This window comes from Rhinopithecus bieti, unplaced genomic scaffold, assembly GCF_001698545.2.
Source record: "Rhinopithecus bieti isolate Rb0 unplaced genomic scaffold, ASM169854v2 scaffold_5132, whole genome shotgun sequence".
Classification (NCBI taxonomy): domain Eukaryota; kingdom Metazoa; phylum Chordata; class Mammalia; order Primates; family Cercopithecidae; genus Rhinopithecus; species Rhinopithecus bieti.
This window is the reverse complement of record NW_016804791.1, coordinates 1997531-2023588: the sequence shown is the minus strand read 5'-3', so window position 1 is coordinate 2023588 and position 26058 is coordinate 1997531. Positions and strand designations below refer to the sequence as shown.

Below are 26058 nucleotides of genomic sequence, written 5' to 3'. Positions count from 1 at the left end.
CAGCCTAGGCAACAGTGCAAGACTCAGTGTTAAACAAACAAACAAAAACAGATTAAAGAGTCTGATCAGACGCGTAGACAGACGAGTGTAGCACAGATGTGTGCCCACATGCACATACATTTGTTTGTGTGGACACACAGCAGCCCAGCCTACAAAGCCCTCTCATCCTCCCCAGAGGCAATAAAGTGAATGAACATTATCAGAGAACTGGTGTCATTCTGGACCTTGAGCAACAGTTGCTTGCATGCTTTGTCAACAGGACAGGTGAGATCTCTGTATCATTAGCGCATCACCCTGAGGTACCACTAGTCCAGGCTGAGCATCCCTAACCTGAAAAATCTGAAATCCAAAGTACTCCAAGAATCTCACACTTTTTGAAGGCCAATATGATGCCACAAGATGCCACAAGGGGAAAATTCCACACCTGACCTCTTGAGGGGCTGCAGTCAAAATGCAGTAAAAACTTTGTTTCATGCACAAAATTACTGAAGATCTTATATAAAGTTACCTTCAGGCTATGTCTATAAGGCATATATGAAACATACATGAAATCTATATTTAGATTTGGGTTCCATTCCCAAGATATCATTACATATGCAAATATTCCAAAATCTGAAAACAACCTGAAACCTGAAACACTTCTGGTCCTAAGCACCACCTTGTTTGAGGTGCCTAGTACACGCGTCGTTACAAGCAGCAGCTCTCTGATCAGCAGGGCTGCAGGGTCTCTTTCCCAGTGCTGGGATTCCCAAGGAGGCTCTCAAGCTATTACAGACTTAGCTTAGCAAAGCCTCCATGATGCTGAAGGATCAGTTCCTCCAATTCCAATGACCTTTTACACAGGGAGGTATTTTAAGCTTAACCTAGTGCTATCTGCAAAACAGGGATACATCAACAAAGACTTTCTATTTGGACTGGAAATGTTTAAAACATTTTTTTTTTTTTCTGTCTACATATGGGTAAAATGCATTTGTGTGTAAAATTATACATGTAAAATGCATCTGTGTGTAAAATGTATAAAATGCATGTGTGCGTATGAGATTCAGACGCGCGCACACAGCCTATTTAGCTCTTGTGGCAGAGGTCTCTTCTAATGGCTTCCCTGCAGGGTGACTAATTAATAAACTTTCCCCTAATTGAGTTCTGGCTGCCAGGTCCGCAGGAATTATTACTTGTATCTAAGTAAACAAAATTTCCATTTTAAACAACGCTCCAGAGCTCCTCATAATATTTTAAACAGTTATAAATTCACTGAAGTCAAGCAAGTCCCAGGCGGGGAGGCGGTGTGTAGTGTGGCCTGGATCCTTTCCCCTCGAGAGGAAAGAGATGTCCCCCAGCTCTGCCGATCCCACGACCCCTGGACTCCTTCCCTTCTTTGTCCTCATCTACTGAAACATTAGGAAGGACCTAACAGGGGTTTTGGAAGCCATGCGTGGTCTTTGCCTTTTCCTTTAACCTGAATGCATTATTTAAAAGTAATTCTCTTTCACAATTTAAAAATAGGAAGATGAGTTGGCTATTAAACATTTAATAAGTGTGCAGGATTCCTTAGGTATTGATTTGGGGTGGATCGCTGAGTTTAGGGAATGTCTTGGCCTAAACTTTTGTGGAAGCTGAATTTCAGGTTCCTATATTTGAAGTCATTTTATGAACTGTTTCCTTGTTTTCAAGATTTCTCCCTGCTTTCAGATTCCAAGTTGAAAGCAGAACCGCAAAAAAGAAAAAAGTACAAAACCCAAAGCGGAGTTGTCCTCAGTTTGGTTTGAAACCTGGGAGGAGGACAGATTATCCCATCTCCCGAGTTTTTCTCATCAGTGCCATTTGGGAGTCGTTTGGCTCAAGATTTAGATGTTTTGCAAGTCACTGTTTGCTGAAAGTACAAGAAAGTACTGCAGGCTCTGATAATGATGATTATTGACAGCTGCTTAAAAAGAATAAACTAAACACTTGTCAGACTCTTACATTGACAGGGCGAAGACACTACCCAGGAGAAAACAGTGAGGGCAGGGTTCAAGGCCAACTCCCACACAGTCAGGAGAAATGTGGATACAATTGTGCTGTTGATTTTAAAGGTCTGGATCTCCTCATCCCTATCTGAATCTCTGTTTCCTTCTTTGATCTCGGCTCTAAGAACGTTATTCTAAGCGGAAGCGCTCTACATGGTGTGAGGCTGTTACCGAGAATAAATCTCCCGAGAGATTCCCGTTCACTATCCTCAGCTCCTCTCCAGTGAGACTTTGCTCCCCATCACGGCTGCCAAGAGAGAGCTGACCTCGCGCTAACAGGTCACCTCCCTGGGGCGCCCCGCCCGCTGCAAGTGAGGACCAGAACCTCTGGGTTCGTCACAGCAGCCACTGGAGGCAGCTCAGGGCTGATTTTCAGAGCCATAAAAAGCAGCCCCCGTTAGAGGAACTCCAGCCCCAGCTGCGGATATTTTCGTTCTGTCCTGGTGGTAGGGTAGATAGTCAAGCCTCCAGGCCCAGGCAAAACTAAAGAAGAGGCCGGGCGTGGTGGCTCACGCCTGTAATCCCAACACTTTGGGAAGCCGAGGCGGGCAGATCATGAGGTCAGGAGTTCGAGACCATCCTGGCCAATATAGTGAAACTCTGTCTCTACTTAAAGTACAAAAATTAGCCAGACGTGGTGGCGGCACCTGTATTCCCAGCTACATGGGAGGCTGAGGCAGGAGAATCGCTTGAACCCGGGAGGCGGAGGTTGCAGTGAGCCGAGATCATGCCACTGCACTCTAGCCTGGGCAACAGAGTGAGGGAGACTTTGTCTCAAGCAAACAAAAAAAACTAAAGGAGCAGGCAGAGCAGGCAGCAGGAACCAGAAGAAACAAGAGACGTGTGCTGCAGCATGGAGGAATCTCAAATGCGTTACGCTACGTGAAACAAGCCAGACACAAAAGGCCATGTCTGGGCCACAAGAGTCCATTCCCGTGATATCCTGGATAAACGCAAAAACCAGAACAACAATCAGATCCGTGGTTGCCGGGGCTAGAGGGCAGGGGAAGGAACAAAGGGCAAGAGAGAACTTCAGCCTCGTGCTCTATTTTTATAATGGTGGTGGCCACGTGACTGTATAGATGGGCTAAAACTCATCTAAAGACACATCAAAGTGATGTTTTAGTGAATGTAAATTATACTGCAATAGACCTAGATTTTAACAGCAATAACTAAGGAGTAGGAAGAGAGTCACTGAGGTGGGGGAGGGAGGAGCTTTTGCTGGGGGCAACAGAAGCCCGCAAGAGCTCTCTCCCCAGGAGTACTGTTTTCCAGGGCTTTTGAGCCACGAGGAGGCTTAGGGAGAAATCGGGGGGATCCTGTCCATAGATCCCAGCTGGATATCATTTTATTATTTTCTGAGACAGAGGCTTGCTCTGTCACCCAGGCTAGAGTGCAGTGGCACGATCTGGGCTCACTGCAACCTCTGCCTCCCAGATTCAAGCAATTCTCCTGCCTCAGCCTCCCAACTAGCTGGGATATGTGTGCCACCATGCCCGGCTAATTTTTTTATTTTTAGTAGAGTTGGGGTTTCTCCATGTTGGCCAGGCTGGTCTCAAACTCCTGACCTCAAGTGATCCGCCCCTCTCGGCCTTCCAACGTGCTGGGATTACAGGTGTGAGCCACCATGCCTGGTCCTACTTGGATGTCTTCATTCTAGGCTTCATCTAGAACAGCTTTGTGGACTGTCTCCGCTTTAGTCAATTAGCTTTACAACTTCCAGTCCAGGGTTAGACTCAACTCAGTTTTCTGATTGTTTTTCTGGTATCCAGTGTCTTTAAGACAATCATGCAGAAAGCGCTGGCAACCAGTTACCTGTGTATTGAAAGCCCTGCAAAGCGGGACACGGAGGAACCAGGGAAGCCACTGCCCGGCCAGCCCAGCAGCCCTGTTACCCACAACCTGCCTTAGGAACCCAGTGAACTCAACAGACCACTTTGCCCCTGGTCCGAGATCCCCACTGGAGACATTCAGCTGATTGGGTGCTCAACTCTGTTGGGCACAGAGTAAACACTGCTTCACAGAGGGCAGAGGATTGCACCCCGGCCCGGGCTGACTTTGGAAACGCAGCCAAGAGGGGTGCATAGGGGCACAGTGTTGAGTTCCTGGCAGGGTAGCTCACTCGAAGAGTGGGCGCTGTGCCTGGGTTTTGACAGTAAACCTTCACCGGTGATTTGAGGGAGGCAGCCAGGGTCTGGGTAGTTATTCAAAAGTCTGATTTCTCTGCTATTTAAAAACACATGGCCCATATAGTGGCCTCAAGCTAATGATAATAACACACTGCCAGCGTGCCTTGGTGGATAAATGTTGGTCTTGATGAGCATTTTTGGGGTCTGTGAACAAAAAGATACTGTTAGGCAGTTGTTTTCTTTTTGTAAGTTTGACCTCTCACATTCTCAGAACATTTGTAAATTATCTTTACCAAAGCAAACACCTTTCCCTGGACAGTTCAAAAGTAAACTTCAGCCCAGACACTATAATTATCTTGCATTACGAATCACTGAACTGCACATTGTAGTCTATTAAGAAAAGTTTGGCTAGGTGTGGCGGCTCATACCTGTCATCCCAACACTTTGGGAGACCAAGGCAAGAGGATCTCAAGACCAGGAGTTCTAGACCAGCCTGGGCAACATAGCAAGGTCCCATCTCTACAAAAATAAAAACATAAATAGCTAGGTGGCATGAGCCTGCAGTCCCAGCTACTTGGGAGACTTAGGCAGGAGGATCACTTGAGCCCAGGAGTTTGAGGCTGCAGTGAGCTGTGAGCGTGCCACTGCACTGCAGCCTGGATGACAGAGCAACACCCTGTCTGACACACACACACACACACACACACACACACACACACAAAGGTCATGGTTGCCCAAGGGGTTTCTGGCTAGGGCCAGAGCCGCTAAGTAGGCAGGAGGGTGGAGTGGTCGACTTACTTCCCCCTTTCCCGCTCTTCTCCATCCGGTACTGGTAGATGTGCAGTGTGAAGAACACGTGTGAGTTGCGGTGGTCGTCCTCATCACAGTCCTGTTGGTGGCTCCTGCGGGAGGCAATGGCGGCATCCAGGAAAAAGGCAGCCTTCTCTGCGGTGGGGGCCCGCAGCTCGCTCTGGTTCTGCAACTGGAAGACAGAAGCCAAAAGCTGAGGCTGCAGGCTGAGGAGGGCTTGCTGTCACTCATGCCTGGGTGTCCCTGGCTCCATTCAGCTAGCTGTGCCTTCTGTATAGTAAAGCCACGTGCCTCTCTAAGGCCAAAAACCCTTCCGGAATGAGGTGCTATGCTCATGTGCAATTCTCAGCTTAATTAATTCGTTTCTGAAAATTAATATTGAGCATACTTATTGCATGAAACCTATTTTTACCTATTTTACAACCTAAGTAGAATCTGGAACTAGTGGGTGTGAAAAGCTGGGAGCAGATGGCTCATCATTATCTCTGCAGAGGGCGGCAGACCAACACCCCTCGCTATCCATTTACCTAAGAAAACAGGAGCGATGTGACTGCATCTTGAGTCCAAAGATTAGATTGTTTGGAGACAGGTAGGTTGCAAAATGTGATTTGAGACCTCATAGCAGTAGTGTCCCAAAGATGTAAAAAAACTTGGTTAGCTTTCATTTGACTCCTAGTTTTTCAGTTATTTAATTAAAGCCAATTTTTGGCCATATTTACCAGCATAGTTATAAATAAGAAGCCAGTGTAAAAGACACCCTGAAACACTCATGATACTTGAATGCCTCGTCTAAATTTAGGAGGTATCTATTTTTACCTTTAGTTCCTGAATCCATGCTCCTAGCATACTCATTAATTGATTAAAGAAAGCATAGAGGGTAATGCATCTAAATCTTATGAAAATACTTGGCAATTATTTTAAACCTGAATCACAACAATCACATTAACAGAATTTAACCAGCACTCCTCTTTTTCGGGAGAAAAGGAAACACATGTTTCTGATTTGTTCAAAGAACTAATTCGCAATACATGTCTTAAGGTTGGTACAAATTCTGACAATTTTCTACTCTAACTATACAAATAATTTTGAACTGTAAGAGCCAATATTTAGAACCTGAGGCCATCAAAATCCTCAAGCTTCAAAGAGAGATTCTTCTGTGTTAGCAATTTTGTCTCGCTATGGAAAAATAAACCAAAGCATTTAAAAGATTTTTCAACAAGAGTTAAAGCGAACATTGGTCGTTTCCTCTTTTGCTTAGCCTTCATTTAACCAGATTTTTCACCCCTTAGTGGAACTTCATCAATGAAGTTCTAAAAGCGAAGAGGGGTGAAAGCGTACTTGAATGTCGAGAAAATGCCTGGAGCGGGAGCAGTGGGCCGCGTCCTCCCGATTGCGTCACAGACACTGTGTAGATACTGTCTCTGCACATTTCATGCCTCAGAACCGTGGTTTCCAACACGTGATCCCTGGACCGGCAGCACGAGCACCTCATGGGAACTTGTTGAAAATGCACACTTTGGAGCTCTGCTCTAGACCTACCGAACTGGAAACTCTGGGGGGGAGTACCCAGCAATCAGTGTTTCAACAAGTCCTCGAGGTGACTGATGCAGACGGAAGAGGACTCAGGGAAATGGAAGGATCTGAGGTGCTTTAAGCAGGGGCAGAGCATGGTCAGGTTTGAGTAATGAGTATAAGAGGCCAAGGGAGGTGTCCTCACATGTGCAAACAATCCCAGTTGGAAAGAGGCAGGTACTTATCAAACGGAACACCTGTCTACAAAAGGAGGCATCTGATAACATGGGAAAATAAAGCCTACTGTTAGACACTGGAAGGATAGATTATTCTGGATATGAATTGTAGCTTCCGAGTCATTCCTACATCTATTGTCAAACAGCAAAGGAGAGACCCTCCCAACAGGCATAGCATCCTGAAACGGCCAACTGGAGCTTCTCTCGGCTTCCATAGTTCTAGCAATTATGTCATGTTCTAATTAGAAAGTGGTTATTAGTTTTTCCTGCAGCACTGCTAATCCGGCTGTAAACCGGTGCCCGAAACACAGTTTATAGAGTCATAAACAGCCCCCATAATGGCTCTAGCTATTTGTGCAGAGCAGTAAATATTTCGGTTTGTTGTTAAACAAAAGAAAGATTGTACTTTTTTTTTGAAAGGGGCATAAAGAAAGTGAATTCCATTTCTCCCCCAAATGCTACAACAATTGAGGTTCCTGCTCATTGTCAATTAGAGTCAAGGTACAAATATTTAGATTGGGCAAGCAGACGGCCCCGCAGCTGCAGGCTGTAAAGCTCCAGTCCACTTTAAAGTAAACACCTGTAAGCCCCGAGTTTACAGGTTGAGTGATTCATGAGTTGAGGTGCCCCAGCCTCTGAGGTGGGGAGGGAGCCACCTTGGGGCGAGCCAGGCCTCAGAAGCAATCACCTGCGTGCCGCAGATGGGGTCCTCACAGAGGTACACGCCTGGGGACTGGCCGTCCTGCAGGCTGCCCGTGGCCACCTCCGACAGCAGGTCCCGCAGGTTCTCTTCCTTCCCCCACACCTCCACGGCCGAAACCCGGACTGAGAAACGGGCGCCAGTCTTTTCCTTGCGTTCGTTTATGAGCTTGAAGAGCCAAGAGATGGCACAGGGAATGATGCCCAGGTTCTGCATGGAATCGTCCTTTCCGATCATGGTATAGGATTTTCCTGGGAGAACCAGGGAAGGAAGGAAGGCAGGTTCAGTGTCCAGGCACCATTCCGTGGAGTCCCCAAAACAGATGCCAAGGATAGAGAGGAAAGGCACGGGGAAGTGGGGAAAAGGGAAGAGAAGGAATGAAAAGATGAGAGAAGTAGTATTTGACAACAACGGAAGGCATGATCTGATATTACTAACTAAATGGCTGTAATAAAGAATGCTGGCTGGGCTCAGTGGCTCATGCCTGTAATCTCAGCACGTTGGCGGGGCCAAGATGGGAGAATTGCTTGAGGCCAGGAGTTCCAGGCCAGTCTGGGCAACACACTGAGACCCTGCCTCTATGAAAAAATTTTTAAAATTAGTTGGGTGTGGTGGGGCATGCCTGTGGCCCCCGCTGCTGGGGAAGCTGAGGCAAGAGGATCACTTGAGCCCAGGAATTGGAGTTTACAGTAATCTATGATCATGCCACGGTACTCCAGCCCAGGCAACTGAGAGCCCATCTCTTAAAAAAAGAAACAAAGCAAGAGCCCAGACATGTGACAAGATTAAATCACAATGTGCCTTGAGGAGGACCCCAGATACCCAGATAGCACATGCTATCCAGTTCCTGCACTACTTTACACACAGGAACAAGGCAGGGGTTTTTCAGCATCATTATGGCTCTTTTTATAGCCACCCCCCAGATTAAGTCCACATATTCACACTTTATATCCTGTCTCAAGTTACATGCTGTGTATATTTTTATGGCATAAGCAAATTCCATTAAAATCCAGATCACTGTTTAGATCAAGATGAAGAGGAAGGGCTGGGGAGGACGGAAGTGCAGAGAGAGGTGATGGCTTTCTGTCCTGAGAACTGGTCTCCGTGAGCTCTGGCAAGGCCTCTGTTGGAATCTCTGCCAAGGGACACTTTCTGAAGCTCCTCAATTCACTAAACATATCAAGCGTGTAAGGGTGAGGCCAGCGGAGCGGATGGCCGCAGGTCAGAATTAAAACGGGACTGTGGGGGGATTGATGAACCCCTTGCTGGGGGCTCTGCTGCCTCCTTTCCCAGACGCTCCAGTGCTGGAGTGTTCCTGATGGTGTGCACCGCTTTCCCCAGACGCGTCCTGGGCTCTGGGCTTCGCTTGGAGGTTGCTCCTCTGGCTTTCACAGGGGTCCAACCACCAACCCACATCCTCATGGAGGGGGTGGGGCAAGGGGGCCTATCTGCTTCCCAAACAGCGGCTGCTCAGGAAGTGAACATTTTCCTTTCTGCCTTCTAGGCTTGACTCTGACCTGGACCAAGTGAGAACAACCCTGCTGCTTCTCTGTCCATCTCTTGGACTTGAAGCCTTTCCAACATGAATGGGTGTCCACCTACAATGAACACAGGTGTTTGTCTTATAACTTGTTCCTGGTTATTCAGCTCAGCATCTAAGAGAAACGCAGCCCTTCTTGTCATCAGAGAAACTCTGGGAGGGAGACAGAGGAATGCATGGGATGACAGGGAGCCCAGCGAGCCGCATGAGAAAGCGAAACTCTCACGAACCCAGCTTGGCGTGGCCGAAACAGAACACGCAGCCATCTGCCCCGTTGACCACAGACTGGATCACCTCTGCCACGGTGCCTGCACACACTTCAGCCTGTCAGACACAAGAGGAGACACAAGCCGTGAATGAACCTTGCAGTGGAGGAATCACTAACAACGAAAGTGAACCCACCTTCCCGGGGCTTCGGGCGTCAGCTGTGTTCCCAGGTGGGTTGGCCTCTGCCATGAAGGTTTGGAGATGCTCAGAACCCCTGGCAACCTTCCGCCCTTTGCAAGCCTGAGCTAAATTACCACACATCAACTGCCAACCACCCTTCTGCTAATCCATGGTACATTTTAGCAAATGCGTCTGTAGCGCAGGCAGGAGCAGGCTGGAATGGGGGCAGTGTGTTCACGGACCTCATTCCCTTCCCTCATCGGACATTCTGGGCTCCCAGACAAGGCCTTTAAACTCTCCACTCACCCTCTGCTGACACATGTATACATAGAGTTTATGTATGGGCTTTTTACAGGAAAAAGGTGACCCACCATTTCACAAGACAGACCTTGAGAGACATGGTAGTTCTCACATAGGCAAGAGGTTTGTGATATATATCTGCTTTCTCTCCTGATCTCTTTCCTCGATTTCAATTCACACCTTCCTCTTTTCTTTCTTTATTTTTGAGACGGAGTTTCACTCTCGTTGCCCAGGCTGGAGTGCAATGGCGCGATCTCGACTCACTGCAACCTCTGCCACCCAGGCTCAAGCGATTCTCTTGCCTCAGCCTCCTGAGTAGCTGGGATTACAGGCGTGCACCACCATGCCTGGCTAATTTTTTTGCTTTTTTTTAGTAGAGAGGGGGTTTCACCATGTTGGTCAGGCTGGTCTCAAACTCCTGACCTCAGGTGACCCACCTGCCTCGGCCTCCCAAAGTGCTGGGATTACAGGCGTGAGCCACTGCGCCTGGCCCATCCTCCTCTTTTCAAAATCTGCCTTTTCTTTCTTTTGCTGCAGATACATTCAACATATAGAATATCAGTCACCACATGGTATGTTATTAGGTGTTCTTTGGCCTGGTGTGTGTCTGGTCTCCAATTTGATTATTAAATCCTAGACAAGGACCAGGCTCTCGATGATGTTTTGTATTTCCCCTGAACACCCACGAATATAGTGCTCTGCAAGCCATCAGAGCTCAGTCAGTTTTGTGGACTAACTTGGAAATCTGGGAAACATCCATCTCTTTGGTTAGCACCTGAGACTTTTCACAGAAGCAGGAAGACAGCATTATTGGCTGTGCCCTGTTGCTTTCATTTCTGTCTCGAGGCTGGATTCAGGGCTCGTGGGAGCTCTGGGAGGCGGTTCTAACATGGGGCTTTGCAGTCCTCTGGTGGTTCTAACACGGGGCTTTGCAGTCCTCCAGCAGTGTGTCCCCGGTGGGCACCTGGGCCGTGAATGTTGTTATTCAGCTGTAAGTTCCAGCAGCACAATGAACCCAAGTATTTGGAAATCAGTTTTCTCTCCTAAACTAAAAATTGAAAAACCACACTTCCAACAACTGTCACTTGTTCCAGGGTGGTCCCCAGCAACTCTGCGGGGGGTGGGGGGCTCCTCCTGGGCCAAAGGGGGTGGCAGGAGAGGGCTGCTGTGGGGCTCACAGGACCTTTCAAACCCCCAGGACTTAGGCAAGGAGAGCGCAGTGCTAACCCTGAGACAGAAGCAGTAGCGTCTTGATGGAATTTGCCAGAGGCGTGTCTGCAGAGCAGGCAGAAGGCTGCCCAATGGACTAAGCTTTCTTTGGACACAAAGTGGGATGGGAGGCAGGAGGCTGAGAGATCATCTTGAGCTATACATAAAATAAGCTGTATTTGATTCCTGAGCCGCCTGGGACAATGTTGGCTGTGTGTGGACCACACTGAGTCACCTGTGCAGAGGCCGCAGGTGAGAGGAGACCTGCGGCGCAGAGCTGAGGAGGCAGCCCCTGGCACAGTTCCCGCCCGGCTCTCCACTGAGAAGAGAGTGGTCAGTGGGCTGTCCGTCTGGTGTGTGTTAAGAGCTGACAGTGGCCCGGCGGCCCCTTGCTGCTTCCCCTTGGACCTGGAGAGGCATGCAGCCTTCCCGAGCACAGCCCCCGTGGGCAGGACCAGGTCTGCAGAAAGCCTCTGCCTGCCCACTAGTCCAGGTTCCCCAGCAGAGGTGTGTCCCCACAGAGGCGTGTCCCAACAAGGGCAGCCAGCAACTGCCGAAGCCACTGAAGGGCCACATGGATGGCTCTCGAAGGCAACCAGGAACCAGGACTGTTCTAATCATTGCTTAGCTTCAGGAAGCTGATTTCCTTAGAAACCAAGCGAAAGCACGATTTCTAACTGCCTGGGTCACCACAGCGGCTGCAGCTTCACAGGCTGAAAATCAGGACTGGAGAGCACAGGCCCACGCCGCACACTCCCTCCTTTCGGGCTTGGGGGGTCCAGGCGTGCCCACCCCGTGGGGCTGAGCTGGCCCTGGCCAGCAGCATGCTGCTAATATTCACAGTGATAACAGTAAAAATAGCCACATTTATTAAGCACTTGCTGTGTTGCTGGCTCTGCTGGGAGCACCTTATGTGTTGATGAATCACACAGCCTGATGAGGAACACTGTGGTCATGTTCTTACTTGACAGATGAGGACACTGCGGCCCAGAGAGGTTGAGTGACTCGCCCGAGGCCACACTGCTAGGGGTCAAAGATACAATACTGTACCGAGCAGGATACAGAGAGGTTAATGGGGGGAATCCAGGAAGGACGTCTGCTCGGGAAAGAGACTTTGAACAAGTGACTTAATCTTTGAGTCTTGGTTTCCTTGTGTGTTACATGAAAACATCAATGCCTCCCTTCCTACCCCACTGAATTCTAAGAAGAGTCAAATGCGTTCATGTCTCTGAAATGTCTTGAAAACTGCGAATTTATAGACATGTAAATTATAATAACATTGGAAATTTGAATGAAAGTAAGGCATTCTGAAACGAGTGAAACTCCAAATTGAGCATCCTGAGCTCTGGAGCCAAGTGTGAAATGTAAACAAAGGCTAGCAATGAAAATGGCCCCTTTTTCTGAAATAAATCTACAACTCATTCATAGTCCATGCTTCATTTAGGGTTTGCTCTGGAATTCTTACAACTTGTGGAGATTTGCTTCCGAAAAGTTTTAACTGTGTTAATGAAATTATTTGTAGGCCATTTATTAGACCCAATGTCAGGTTTAAATGACCGAGCCCATTGGGTGATATGCCACTCAAAAAATGTGATAAAGAGAGAAACCGTAGAACTTGTTCATAAAGTACTTTGTCTTCTTGGGTAAAACTCTTTGGGGAAACCACATGCTCAACTTCTTAATGAATGGAGCCTGTGACATGTGCTATGTGCCCACGGTGTAATATAGGAGCCCATGAGGACATCGCCACCTCCTCTACTCAGATGCAGCCTGGAAGAAATTCACAGAGGCTGCAGATGGTAACTATTTGCACTGTTGTCATCAGGTTCTGCTATAGGTTATTAGTTATTATACTATACACTGTTTAATGTATATCTTGATAAGCACTAGAAACTTATCAGAAAGATGCAAACTCCAGGCAAAGTAGGCCACTATACCCTATCACCTGGGTTATTCACTTCTGCAATCAGTTCTACGCGTGTGTCCCTGCTCCCTCCCCCACAGGAACAGGTGCTGTTTGGTGCCGCTTAGAGGCCCATCTTCACCAAAGCTCCAGAGCGAATCCAAATGAGAACAGATAACTACTAGAAGCTTTAGTTGCAGCATCTGGTGAGGTCTGCAGTTCATTGGCTGCCCATGGCTCAGTCATCTTGGTATCCTGGGCCCCCAAGTAGCCTCCCAATTCTGCTCACAGTAGATTAATAAAAATGGCCCCAATTCTCCGCCCCAGCCTGGGTGCAAACCCCTTGCAGTGTAACTTGGAGCTCATCCAATCATTAGACGCAATCTCTTCCCCATCTCATGAAGCTGGGCCAGTAGAATCCAGCAGAGGCAATATTGGGTCAATTCTGAGCTTAGGCCTCCAGAGGCCTGCATGGATGGGTCCTGGATACTGCCTTGAAAACTAGCGCAAGCTAGCTTGCTGGCTGATGACAGACAATGTGGAAGAGAGACCAGCCAACCTGGTCAAGGCTATTCTAGACCAGTGGAAAGCCATGTGCCTATGGTGTGATATAGCATGATTTTATTTCGCCTGGCTAATATCCAGCCAAGATCCACAGAGCTGCCTACCCAACCCACAGCGGATCACAGACATAAAAATGAGCGGAGCTCGGACCAGAAGAGCTGCTCAGCTGACCGATGAGCAATAATAAATGCTTATTGTGTTAAGCACTGAATTTTAGGGTGATTTGTAATGCAGCAATTAAGCGAATATAACACCTATACCTGAGCCTCTCTTCTTCCCCTTCACTCCACTGAGCCAGGCCACAGGATGCATGTCAGCCTCGGTTTCCCTGCCTTGAACTCCGGTTCCTCACTAGGGCTACAGACTTGCCCTCAACCCCGGTGGGCTTATACTGGGTCCTAGGAGATTGCCTAATTCTAATCAGCTCCCTGAAACATTGTTTTCCCTTCGTACAATGCCCAGGCAGGAGAGGGTCCTACTAGATCTGTCACCAGCCCCTTGACGCATTGTCCTTGTCCCTTTCTGTTATCTTCCTGCTTCTGTGTGTGATCCACTGACTGGCTCGCACTTCCTGCTCCTCAAGGACATATTTTATTGAAATTCCTGCACACTGATCCTGCCCAAGCTCTGACACCAGTAATTCAAAAGCACTGGACCATTCAATGGAGCTCAGATTGACTCCTGAAGGAACTGGTCCATCCGAATGCTCCAGAAGACACCCTCCCAGCTCAAGGGCCCTTGTGAATGAGTAAACGCTTCTTTAATCAACATTGCCTGAGCCTGAGAGAGGGCCGATACCCACCTGGGAGGCGTCTTGGGGAAAAACTGCATCGAAGGCAAACATCTTTGGAGGAACCTGGTTGCCTCTCTTTTGGAAGGCATTTAGACCTCCACAAGTCAGGGGATCGTACAAGGTGATCTGCTTCTTCCGTGGGTCCACCTTTAAGAAAGAGCTGGATTCTGAGGTATCTCGAGCCAAGGTGGAACAGATGCGAAGCATGACTTTCACCTGTTAAGAAAAGATGGGCAACAGCATGGATGAAGACAGCTGGGTGTTTTACGAAGGAGCACCCTTGTATACTCTGCGATATAAATGCACATGGCAGCACTGAACTTTCTCAGGATAAACTATGAGGAAATGCACAGTCAATTAGCGACATCATCCTGGCTGGGTCATGGGAAAACTGATTTATTTATAATTACCAGGTAGGATATTTTGAAATGCCCATTACTTCAATACGGAGCTAGGACATCATGTTCTTTGTCTTCCTAGTAATATAAATTGAATATTAACTGTGCCCTCGTGGCCCAATTACATAGATGAAAAGGTAGTCTGGACTGCCAAACTATAGGGGCTGGTGTAGTTTCCTTGAAGCTCACAGATCAATAAACCATGCACATAAAAGTTAGCTCTGTAATTTGCTCCTTGGCTCAGCTCATCAGGACTCTGGGAGACAAAAATCCACAGTTATTAGTGTCATCATTAAAGAACCGTGAAATGGCCTGCTTTTAATGGCCAGCATTCGAAATGTGTTCCAAGGGGCAACAGTGATAAAAGACTGGTCTGCAACGTGTTATTTGGGATCCCATTAAGTGAGTGCAGAGAAGTTGTCATTTCAGAGAATGGAAGTGCATCGCTGGAGGGAGCAGGAGGCGCTGCCCTTTAACCCACTTTCTGAGTGACTGAACACTGAGCACCTCTGGTGCCACCACCAACCCCATCCTGCTCCTGCAGGCAAGTGAGGTGCTGATGGAAATGCACAGTTTGCCTTGGGGTCCTCAGGTGAACAGAAATCAGGCTGAGGCCTCACACGCATCTGGAAGCTACAGTCCTGGGAAAAGGGACAGCATTTGCTCTAACTGGCTCTCTATTTCTGCGCTGTGAGTTCAGTCCAACAAATGATGGGCACTTTGAGCACCTACTAGGTGCCAGGCACTGTGCTAGGCATGGGGGATGCAAACATATGTAATGCACAGAGCGGCAGGGCAGACAGACACAGACATGGGTAATTTTAGTAATATATGGCAAATTCGGAAGGTATGCACAAGGATTATTTCTCAGTTCCTCTCTCTGCCTTGTCCTCCTTGTCTCATTAGTTGTCAGGTCTGATGAAATCTCTGTCACGCAATTTTGGGGAGGAGGGGTGGTTGTACATTTTTAAATAAAATATTTTCAACATATAGAAATGCTCAGAGAATCATATATGTTGCGCAAGACAGAGATCCTCCTGCCGACCTCAGCTCTCTCTGCTGAGCCATGAGGACTCATGTGCAGCGTGCAAAGCTGAAGGTAAAGAATTTCAAGGGCACTAGGTCCCCAGGTGTCCTGCACTGTGTCCCCGCTCTGCTTGCCTTCTAACTTAAGAACAGAACTCCGTGGAGATCCAGAAGCCGGTGTCCTCGTGGAAGGAGCCCGAGGGTGGGATGCGCTCCACCTCTCAGGGTTTAGATCTTGCTTCTTCCGCTGTGAGGTCATAGAATGATCCCTGCCATTTTCTCTCGTATGCCAGGCCTGAGCTGTCATCTACACGATCTCACTGAATCCTCCCCGTGCTCCAGGGTGTAGGTTTGCCTGTCCGGATTTTACTCATGAGAAAATGATGTTATGTAACTTGCCCCACATCACTGAACCTGTGGGAGGAAGGCTGGACTTGGATCCCACCTCCAACAACTACGCTTCTTCCATCATGCCAGCTGCTGCCTCCCACAAATAGTCACACTTCACAGAGCCCCCGTTTCCTCACCTGTACAGTAGGAACAACAATACCCGCCATATGGGCGGCTGTGCAAATTCAATGAATGGCCATGTAAAGTGCGGAACATGGCCCAGGCTTGTCTTGAACTCCCACCTCTGCCTCCCAAAGCACTGGGATTACAAGCATGGGTGCCACACCCAGCCTCAAGCCTTACCATTAATGCTGTGACAGGAAAATGATAGGATATCATGATCCAGGAGGAGGCAAGTCAAGAGAGGAGGGAGGAAGAGATACAGGACTTGAATGCCCACCATGTGGGCAGAGGTGGGAGTTCAAGACAAGCCTGGGCAACATGGCGAGACCCCATCTCTACAAAAAGTTAATTAAAAAAAAATAGCCAGGTGTGATGGTGCACACTCACAGGTACCAGCTACTCGGGAGGTTGAGGGAGCAGGGTCACTAGAGCTCAGGAGTTCCAGGTTCCAGGGAGCTATGGTCCTGCCACTGCACTCCAGCCTGGGTGACAGAGCAAGAGCTTGTCTCTTAAAAACAAAACAAAACAAAACAAACAAAACAAAATGGCAGGGCGCGGTGGCTCACGCCTGTAATCCCAGCACTTTGGGAGGCCGAGGCGGGCGGATCACGAGGTCAGGAGATCGAGACCATCCTGGCTAACACGGTAAAACCCCGTCTCTACTAAAAATACAAAAAATTAGCCGGGCGTAGTGGCGGGCACCTGTAGTCCCAGCTACTGGGGAGGCTGAGGCAGGAGAAGGGCGTGAACCCGGGAGGCGGAACTTGCAGTGAGCTGAGATCCGGCCACTGCACTCCAGCCTGGGCAACAGAGCGAGACTCCGTCTCAAAGAAAAAAAAAAAAAAAACAGCCTATAATCGCAGCACTTTGGGAGGCCAAGGCGGGCAGATCACCTGAGGTCAGGAGTTCGAGACCAGCCTGACCAACATGGAGAAACCCCGTCTCTATAAAAAATACAAAATTAGCTGGGCGTGGTGGCGCATGCCTGTAATCCCAGCTACTCGGGAGGCTGAGGCAGAAGAATCGCTTGAACCCACGAGGTGGAGGTTGTGGTGAGTCGAGATTGCGCCACTGCACTCCAGCCTAGGCAACAAGAGTGAAACTCCATCTCAAAACAAAACAAAACATGATAAGGTCTTAGAACTCCTCGCCCTGGACTCTGCATAGCGTGAATCACAAACAGGATACTGTGGGGGATTCCCGACAGACAGAGCTGGTTATTCAGCACTGGGCCCAACAAGGCTCCTCTTAGTAAAACACAGTCAAATCTCACACAGCCGCTACATACAGGACAGTAACCACTAGGTGTATCTGCATTCCATTCTGGCAATTTTCTTGTTCACCATGACTTTCTAAGGTCTGATTTCAGTTCCATTCATTCCTATAGATCTGCCCCAGTGACACAGCATGTGTGCTACGAGCGCGTATTCAAATCGCAACTTGTGGAAGGTCCGTGGGTCCTTCAGGCCCGGAGCATGCAAGTCAAGGATGATGCAATGCCACGCAGAGCTGATGGAGCACATGGCCCACTGCTTTTCTATTTCACAATTTTGCACGCAATTTCTGGGTAACTAGAGGTGCTGAATGTAAATATGAGCTAAGCCAGGCGAGGGCCGACAAGGAGAAGCGGGAAAGAAGGGGCTGAATGAGTGAGTCATCGGTCCAGAAGGAATGCTCCTGCAGCTTAACGAAATCCCGAGCCTGCGGCTCATTTTCTGCAGAGAGGCTGAGATCCCAGTTGCTGTTCTGGCCAAAGAGATACACAGTTCTTTAAAAACCCATTGAGCTCCGAGCGGGGGGGAAGCCCACACTCCATTCTTTTCTTGCAATTCATCTAAATAAATGGACATTTTTTCCCTTTAAAGGAAGGAAATTGAGTTTTTCTGCTTCACCTCCTTTGTATCATTATTCCTTTAGTCCAGCACTCCACTTCCTGCTTAATCCGCTATAATTAAAGTGCTTAGGAGATGCCACTTGTGATCAAGAAAGTCCCTTGGACTTCTTGCCAGGAGTTCTTGCTTTTGTCACTAACACCCTTTGGTTCCTGGCAACATCCGCTCCTGCCCCGCCTCTCCCTGCCGCACTCCAGAGAGGGCCCAGGCAGCTGTTAACGTGCACGGCCTTCTCCCCAGCTCTCGGGGTCAAAGGGACAGTCACTATTTCACTCCCAAGCATAAACCTGCAGGGAATGGGATCCAGAAAGCGAAAGGAACAGCCTGAGTGGTGGCCAGGATGGCCTGACACCTGGATTCAAGCAAGAAGAGACTGGCATTTCCTGCACCCAAGTCCTCACGGGTGGGGACCCCGCTGTGCCCTGTTTGTTTAATTATTCCATGGATGGAGCGGGACAACCGTTGCTTTGGGCAGCAGTTGTCTTTATGTCCTGCTGATTAATCAGTTCAGCACCTCGTTCTGGACGGCATCACGGGATTGAGGGAGAAAGGAACTGTGAGACACTCACCGAAAGAGGCTGAGCTTCGCTCCCAAACGGCACAGACTCTATCAACATGGAGGCGATCGCTGCCACACAGCCTGACTGGAGGCTAACGAGGAGTGGCCCTGTCATCACTCACCGTGACCGCTACACGTGATCACGGCAGACACATTCCTGTTTTTCCCTCATCACAGAGCGCAGCCACAGGGTGCACACCCAGGAGGCTCTTCATGACCTGTTTCTCTACCCAGAAGATGTCCGGCTAGAGGTTTTCTGCAGACTCTAGGGTTCAGGAGGGCTACAGGCAAATGGGACCACAGGAAGGATCCCTCAGCAATGAGAAAAAGACTGCAGATGGTGAGAAGGTGGCAGGAGCAAGGGAGAGCTCCATCTGTCCTTCTCATGTGCAAGCTTTGTTTCAACTCATTTTGTGGATACCCGCAACAAAGGCCCTCTACAGACACACAGGAACCTGAGTCTTGGCCACAATAAATGCCCAGTAAGAGTGTGCAGGTGATGATAAATAGTTTCTACCCCTCCAAGATTCTAGGCTACGGAGTTAAATTCACCACTGGCCTTTCTGACCCCTCATCATCTCTATCTGAACTCCCTTTACACTGAATTTTGAGTTCACAGGTTCTTGAGAATCAGCTCAGTAGAAACTGGTCAAAGTGCAGATGGAGGAACCTAACCAGGAACACCATCTGACATCATTTCTGTCTCAGTCCCAGCAGTGTTAGAATCCTCTCTAAGCCTTCCACATCTAGTCTTCAGTTCCCCCCAAAAAGGCTGGAACTCGTTCTCCAAGGTCAATCAGCGGCGAATAAGACAGGGTGATCAACGGGAAGAATGGTGGGAAAAGCAGAAGAAGTAAGATTGCCAGAAGGGGTTCTAAAAGCCAAGGGTTCACTGAATGAGACACTCAGCAGAGCCCCACTATGCAGCTGACCAGCAACCAAGGCCAGCACAGGGTCCTGCTTCCCTGCTGCCGAGGAGGGTGGCAGGGATGGCCGTGCCGGGGTCCCTCCCTCCGGGAGTGTGAGGCGTGGAAGCACGGATCATGGTGTCTCTCAGCCGCATGTGGGAGAGAGCCAGTGTGTGGGCAAAAGACTGAGCTGAGAGTGCCAGTCACTGCCGAGGAGGGCCGAGGGCAGAAGTACAAGGCAGCGCCATGCTGTCCTGGGTACACACCAGAAGCCCTTCCTGGTTTCCACATGTTTTTGGATGGGATTCAGCTGTAGAGAGAAAAACGTGGAGGGTCCATTGTATCTCCCTGTGTACAGTGACGGAGTGTGGGCAATGCAGTGAGGCAGGAGCAGAGACTGAGTTCTAACCCAAATGTCACCACCATTGAGTGACTGTGTGACCTGAGGTAAGGGCTTTGGCTTCCTTACCCCTTAAAATGGGCCTGTCGTGCAACTTCCCTTGAAGGACAGTTGTGAAGAACCAAAAAGATAACATATACTATAAAGCCGCATACAGATGTAAAGCATTATTAACTTTCAAGAGAGAAAGAAAGAGGCCGGGCACGGTGGCTCATGCCTGTAATCCCAATACTTTGGGAAGCTGAGGTGGGAGGATTGCTTGATCCCAGGAGTTCAAGCCTAGGCAATATAGTGAGACTTTGTCTCTACAAAAAAATGTTTACGTTAGCAGAGCTTGGTGGCTCACGCCTGTAATCCCAACACTTTGGAGGCTGAGGTGAAAGGATCGCTTGAGCCTGGGAGGTGGAAGCTGTAGTGAGCTGAGATTGTGCCATGGCACTCCAGCCTGGGCGACAGGGCCAGACCCTGTCTCAAAAAAGAAAAAAAAAGAGAAAGAAAGAAAGAAAGAATGAGAGAGGAAGGGAAGGGAAGGGGAGGGGAGGGGAGGGAAGGGGAGGGAAGAGGAGGGAACAGGAGGGGAGGGGAATGGAGGGTAGAGGAGGAGAGAGGAGGGAAAGGATGTTGGTTTCATTCTGCAAATTACCTGATATAAAATAGACTTTCTGCATCAAATTCACATCGGAAGTCTTTCTCCTAGTTAAATGTTAAAATTAATGTTAAAAATTAAGGCAACAATTCTTTCATGAACATAAGGCAAGACAGACAAAGAACAAGTACTTTCCCTCCCTCCTTCTCTGACCAAAAATTAAAGAATATATGGCCTGCTTACATTTTTGTAAAGGTGACTAATCCATGCAAAATGTGATCTGAGCATCTAAAAGCTAAATGTGATATTGCCCACATGTGATTCCCATCTCTTCTGTCCTGATCAAGCAATGCAGCGGAAGTGTTCTCACTCCTGCTTCGGGTACATTAGTCACTTCAGGAAAATTCCCAACCATTTTAAGTAAGATGATTGGAACAGGACACCTAAACAGTGTACCCTTCTCCACATAGATTCTTCTTAACACCATGCTTTTCTGTTTTTTGTTTTTTGTTTTTTTTTTGAGACTGAATCTTGCTCTATTGCCCAGGCTGGAGTGCAGTGGTATAATCTCAGCTCACTGCAACCTCCACCTCCCGGGTTCAAGTGATTCTCATGCCTCAGCCTCCCGAGTAGCTGGGATTACAGGTGTGCACCACCACACCCAGCTAATTTTTTGTGTTTTTAGTAGAGACAGGGTTTCACCATGTTGGCCAGGCTGGTCTTGAACTCCTGACCTCAGGTGATCTGCCCGCCTCGGCCTCCCAAAGTGCTGGGATTACAGGTGTCGGCCACCACACCTGGCCCACGCTTTTCTGCTCTACCAAGAAATGTAAGAAATGCAGCAACCTTCCCCATCCTTCCTACTAGGCCATGACATTCTGACAAATCTATCATACAAGATTTCAACGAAGTGCTAGTTTCTAAAAACACACTGCAAGAGATTAAGGGTGCAATTTTCCAGCCATTATTTAAAGAGTCCTTTAAAAAAAAATATATATATATATATAATAACGTAAGGTTCTATTGCTAGCCCATCAGTGGCACATGGGACTCTGTAAGTATGACTGCTTTCCCTTTGTAATTTACCCAATGCGCCTGCTTAATTTGACAGGAGAGATGGGTAACAATGTTAAAGTAAATTAAAACCAGGTTTTGGGTGGCTGGCAAGATGGCCAAATAGGAACAGCTTGGGTCTGCAGCTCCCAGCGAGATCAATGCAGAAGGTGGGTGATTTCTGCATTTCCAACTGAGGTATTCATCTCATTGGGACTGGCTAGAAAGTGATGTAGCCCATGGAGGGTGAGCAGAGGCAGGGTGGGGCGTCACCTCACCCGGGAAGTACAAGGGGTCAGGGACCTCCCTCCCCTACCCAAGGGAAGCCTTGAGAGACTGTGCTGTGAGGAATGGTGCACTCCAGCCCAGATACCGTGCTTTTCCCATGGTCTTTGCAACCTGCAGACCAGGAGATTCCCTCGGGTGCCTATGCCACCAGGGCCCTGGGTTTCAAGCACAAAACTAGGCAGCCATTTGGGCAGACACCAAGCTAGCTGCAGGAGTACTTTTTTTCATACCCCAGAATGCCAGCAGGACAGAACTGTTCACTCCCCTGGAAAGGGGGCTAAAGTCAGGGAGCCAAGTGGTCCGGCTCAGCAGATCCCACCCCCATGGAGCCCAGCAAGCTCAGATCCACTGGCTTGAAATTCTCGCTGCCAGCACAGCAGTCTGAAGTCGACCTGGGATGCTCGAGCTTGGTAAGGGAAGGAGCATCCACCATTACTGAGGCTTGAGTAGGCGATTTTCCCCTCACAGTGTAAACAAAGCCACCAGGAAGTTCAAACCACAGCAAGGCAAAGCTGCTGTAGCCAGACTGTCTCTATAAATTCCTACTCTCTGGACAGGGCATCTCTGAAGGAAAGGCAGCAGCCCCAGTCAGGGGCTTATAGATAAAACTCCCATCTCCCTGGGACAGAGCACTTGGGCGAAGGGGCAGCTGTGAGTGCAGCTTCAGCAGACTTATACAGTCCTGCCTGCCAGCTCTGAAGACAGCAGGGGATCTCCCAACACAGTGCTCAAGCTCTGCTAAGGATCAGACTGCCTCCTGAAGTGGGTCCCTGACCCCTGTGCCTCCTGACTGGGAGACACCTCCCTGCATGGGTCAACAGATACCTCATACAGGAGAGCTCCGGCTGGCATCCGGCAGGTGCCCCTCTGGGACGAAGCTTCAGAGGAAGGAACAGGCAGCAATCTTTGCTGTTCTGCAGCCTCCACTGGTGATACCCAAGCAAATGATCTGGAGCAAACTCCAGCAGACCTGTGGCAGACAGGCCTGACTGTTGGAAGGAAAACTAACAAACAAAAAGGAATAGCATCAACATCAACAAAAGGATGTGCTCACAAAACCCCATCCAAAGGTCAGCAACATCAAAGACCAAAGGTAGATAAATCCACGAAGTTAAGGAAAACCACCACAAAAGGCTGAAAATTCCAAAACCAGAATGCCTCTTCTCCTCCAAAGGATCACAACTCCTCACCAGCACGGGAACAAAACTGGACAGAGAATGAGTTTGATGAATTGACAGAAGTAGGCTTCAGAAGATGGGTAATAACAAACTTCCCCAAGCTAAAGGAGCATGTTCTAACCCAATGCAAGGAAGCTAAGAACCTTGAAAAAAGGTTACGGGAATTGCTAACTAGAATAGCCAGTTTAGAGAAAAACATAAATGACCTGGTGGAGCTGAGAAACACAGCACGAGAACTTCGTAAAGCATACACAAGTATCAATAGCCAAATCGATCAAGCAGAAGGATATCAAAATTGAAGATCAACATAATGAAATAAAGCATGAAGAGAAGATCAGAGAAAAAAGAATGAAAAGGAACAAACAAAGCCTCTAAGAAATATGGGACTATGTGAAAAGACCAAACCTGTGTTTGATTGGTGGACCTGAAAGTAACAGGGAGAATGGAACCAAGTTGGAAAACACTCTTCAGGATATTATCCAGGAGAACTTCCCCAACCTAGCAAGACAGGTCAACATTCAAATTCAGGAAACATAGAGAGCCCCACAAAGCTACTGCTTGAGAAGAGCAACCCCAAGACACATAATCGTCAGATTCACCAAGGTTGAAATGAAGGAAAAAATGTTAAGTGCAGCCAGAGAGTAAGGTCAGGTTACCCACAAAGGTAAGCCCAACAGACTAACAGCGGATCTCTCTGCAGAATCCCTACAAGCCAGAAGAGAGTGGGGGCCAAAAGTCAACATTCTTAAAGAATTTTCAACCCAGAATTTCATATCTAGCCAAACTAAGCTTCATAAGTGAAGGAGAAACAAAATCCTTTACAGACAAGCAAATGCTGTGAAATTTTGTCACCACCAGGCCTGCCTTACAGGAGCTCCTGAAGGAAGCCCTATATATGGAAAGGAAAAACCGTTACCAGCCACTGTAAAAACATACCAAATTGTAAAGACCATTGACACTATGAAGAAACTGCTAACGGGCAAAATAACCAGCTATCATCATAATGACAGGATCAAATTCACACATAACAATATTAACCTTAAGTGTAAATGGGCTAAATTCCCCAATTAAAAGATACAGACTGGCAAATTGTATAAAGAGTCTAGACCCATCAGGGTGCTGTATTCAGCAGACCCATCTCATGTGCAAAAACACACACAGGCTCAAAATAAAGGGATGGAGGAAGATTTACCAAACAAATGAAAAAAAAAAAAAAAAAAAAAGCGGGGATTGCAATCCTGGTCTCTGATAAAACAGACTTCAAACCAACAAAGATCAAAACAGACAAAGGGCATTACATAATGGTAAAGGAATCAATGCAACAAGCAGAGCTAACTATCCTAAATATATATGCGCCCAACACAAGACCACCCAGATTCGTAAAGCAAGTTCTTAGAGACCTACAAAGAGACTTAGACTCCCACACAATAATAGTGGGAGACTTAACACCCCACTCTCAATATTAGAGCAACAAGACAGAAAATTAACAAGGATATTCAGGACTTGAACTCAGCTCTGGACCAAGCAGAACTAATAGACATCTACAGAACTATCCACTCCAAATCAACAGAATATACATTCTTCTCAGTGTCACACAGCACTTATTCTGAAATTGACCATAGTGGGAAGTTAATGCAAAAGAATGGAAATCATAACAAACTGTCTCTCAGACCACAGTGCAATCAAATTGAACTCAGGATTAAGAAACTCACTCAAAACTGCACAACTACATGGAAACTGAACAACCTGCTTCTGAATGACTACTGGGTAAATAACAAAATTAAGGCGGAAATAAATAAGTTCCTTGAAACCAATGAGCACAAAGACACAACGTGCCAGAATCTCTGGGACATAGCTAAAGCAGTGTTTAGGGGGAAATTTATAGCACTCAATGCCCACAGGAGAAAGCAGGAAAGATCTAAAATCAACACCCTAACATCACAATTAAAAGAACTAGAGAAGCAAGAGCAAAGAGATTCAAAAGTTAGCAGAAGACAAGAAATAACTAAGATCAGAGCAGAACTGAAGGAGATAGAAACACAAAAACCCTTAAAAAAAATCAATGAATCCAGGAGCCAGTTTATTGAGAAGATTATCAAAAGAGATAGACCGCTAGCTGGACTAACAAAGAAGAAAAGAGAGGAGAACCAAATAGACACAATAAAAAATGATAAAGGGGATATCACCACTGATCTCACAGAAATACAAACTACCATCAGAGAATACTATAAACACCTCTATGCAAATAAACTAGAAAATCTAGAAGGAATGGATAAATTCCTGGACACATACACCCTCCCAAGGCTAAACCAGGAAGAAGTTGAGTCCCTGAATAGACCAATAGCTAGGTCTGAAACTGAGGCAGTAATTAATAGCCTACCATCTGAAAAAAGCCCAGAACTGGACAGATTCACAGCCGAATTCTACCAGAGGTACAAAGAGGAGCTGGTACCAATCCTTCTGAAACTATTCCAATCAATAGAAAAAGAGGGACTTCTCCCTAATCCATTTTATGAGGCCAGCATCATCTTGATACCAAAACCTGGCAGAGACACAACAAAAAAAGAAAATTTCAGGCCCATATCATGATGAACATCGATGCAAAAATCCTTAATAAAATATTGGCAAACTGAATCCAGCAGCACATCAAAAAGCTTATCCACCACGATCAGGTTGGCTTCATTCCTGGGATGCCAGGCTGGTTCAACATACACAAATCAATAAATGTAATCCATCACATAAAGAGAATCAATGACAAAAACCACATGATTATCTCAATAGATGCAGAAAAGGCCTTCGATAAAATTCAACACTTCTTCATGCTAAAAACTCTCAATAAAGTAGGTTTCTCTAAATAATAAGAGCTATTTATGACAAATACACAGCCAATATCATACTGAATAGGCAAAATCTGGAAGCATTTCCTTTGAAAACAGGCACAAGACAAGGATGCCCTCTCTCACCATTCCTCTTCAATATAATGTTGGAAGTTCTGGCCAGGGCAATTAGGCAAGAGAAAGAAATAAAGAGTATTCAAATAGGAAAAGAGGAAGTCAAATTGTCTCTATTTGCAGATGACATGATTGTATATTTAGAAAAGCCCATCCTCTCAACCCAAAATCTCCTTAAGCTGGTAAGCAACTTCAGCAAAGTCTCAGGATACAAAAT

General features: G+C 47.5%; 1 protein-coding gene across 1 annotated transcript in view; it reads right to left on the bottom strand.

The window, feature by feature from the left end:
- The window catches only part of KIF26B (kinesin family member 26B), a 576785-nt gene that overhangs the window by 100534 nt on the left and 450193 nt on the right, over window positions 1-26058 (bottom strand). The window contains 4 exon segments of the mRNA XM_017870419.1: window positions 4934-5117; window positions 7382-7644; window positions 9164-9257; window positions 14099-14305. Coding sequence (XP_017725908.1) covers window positions 4934-5117; window positions 7382-7644; window positions 9164-9257; window positions 14099-14305 — 748 coding nt within the window.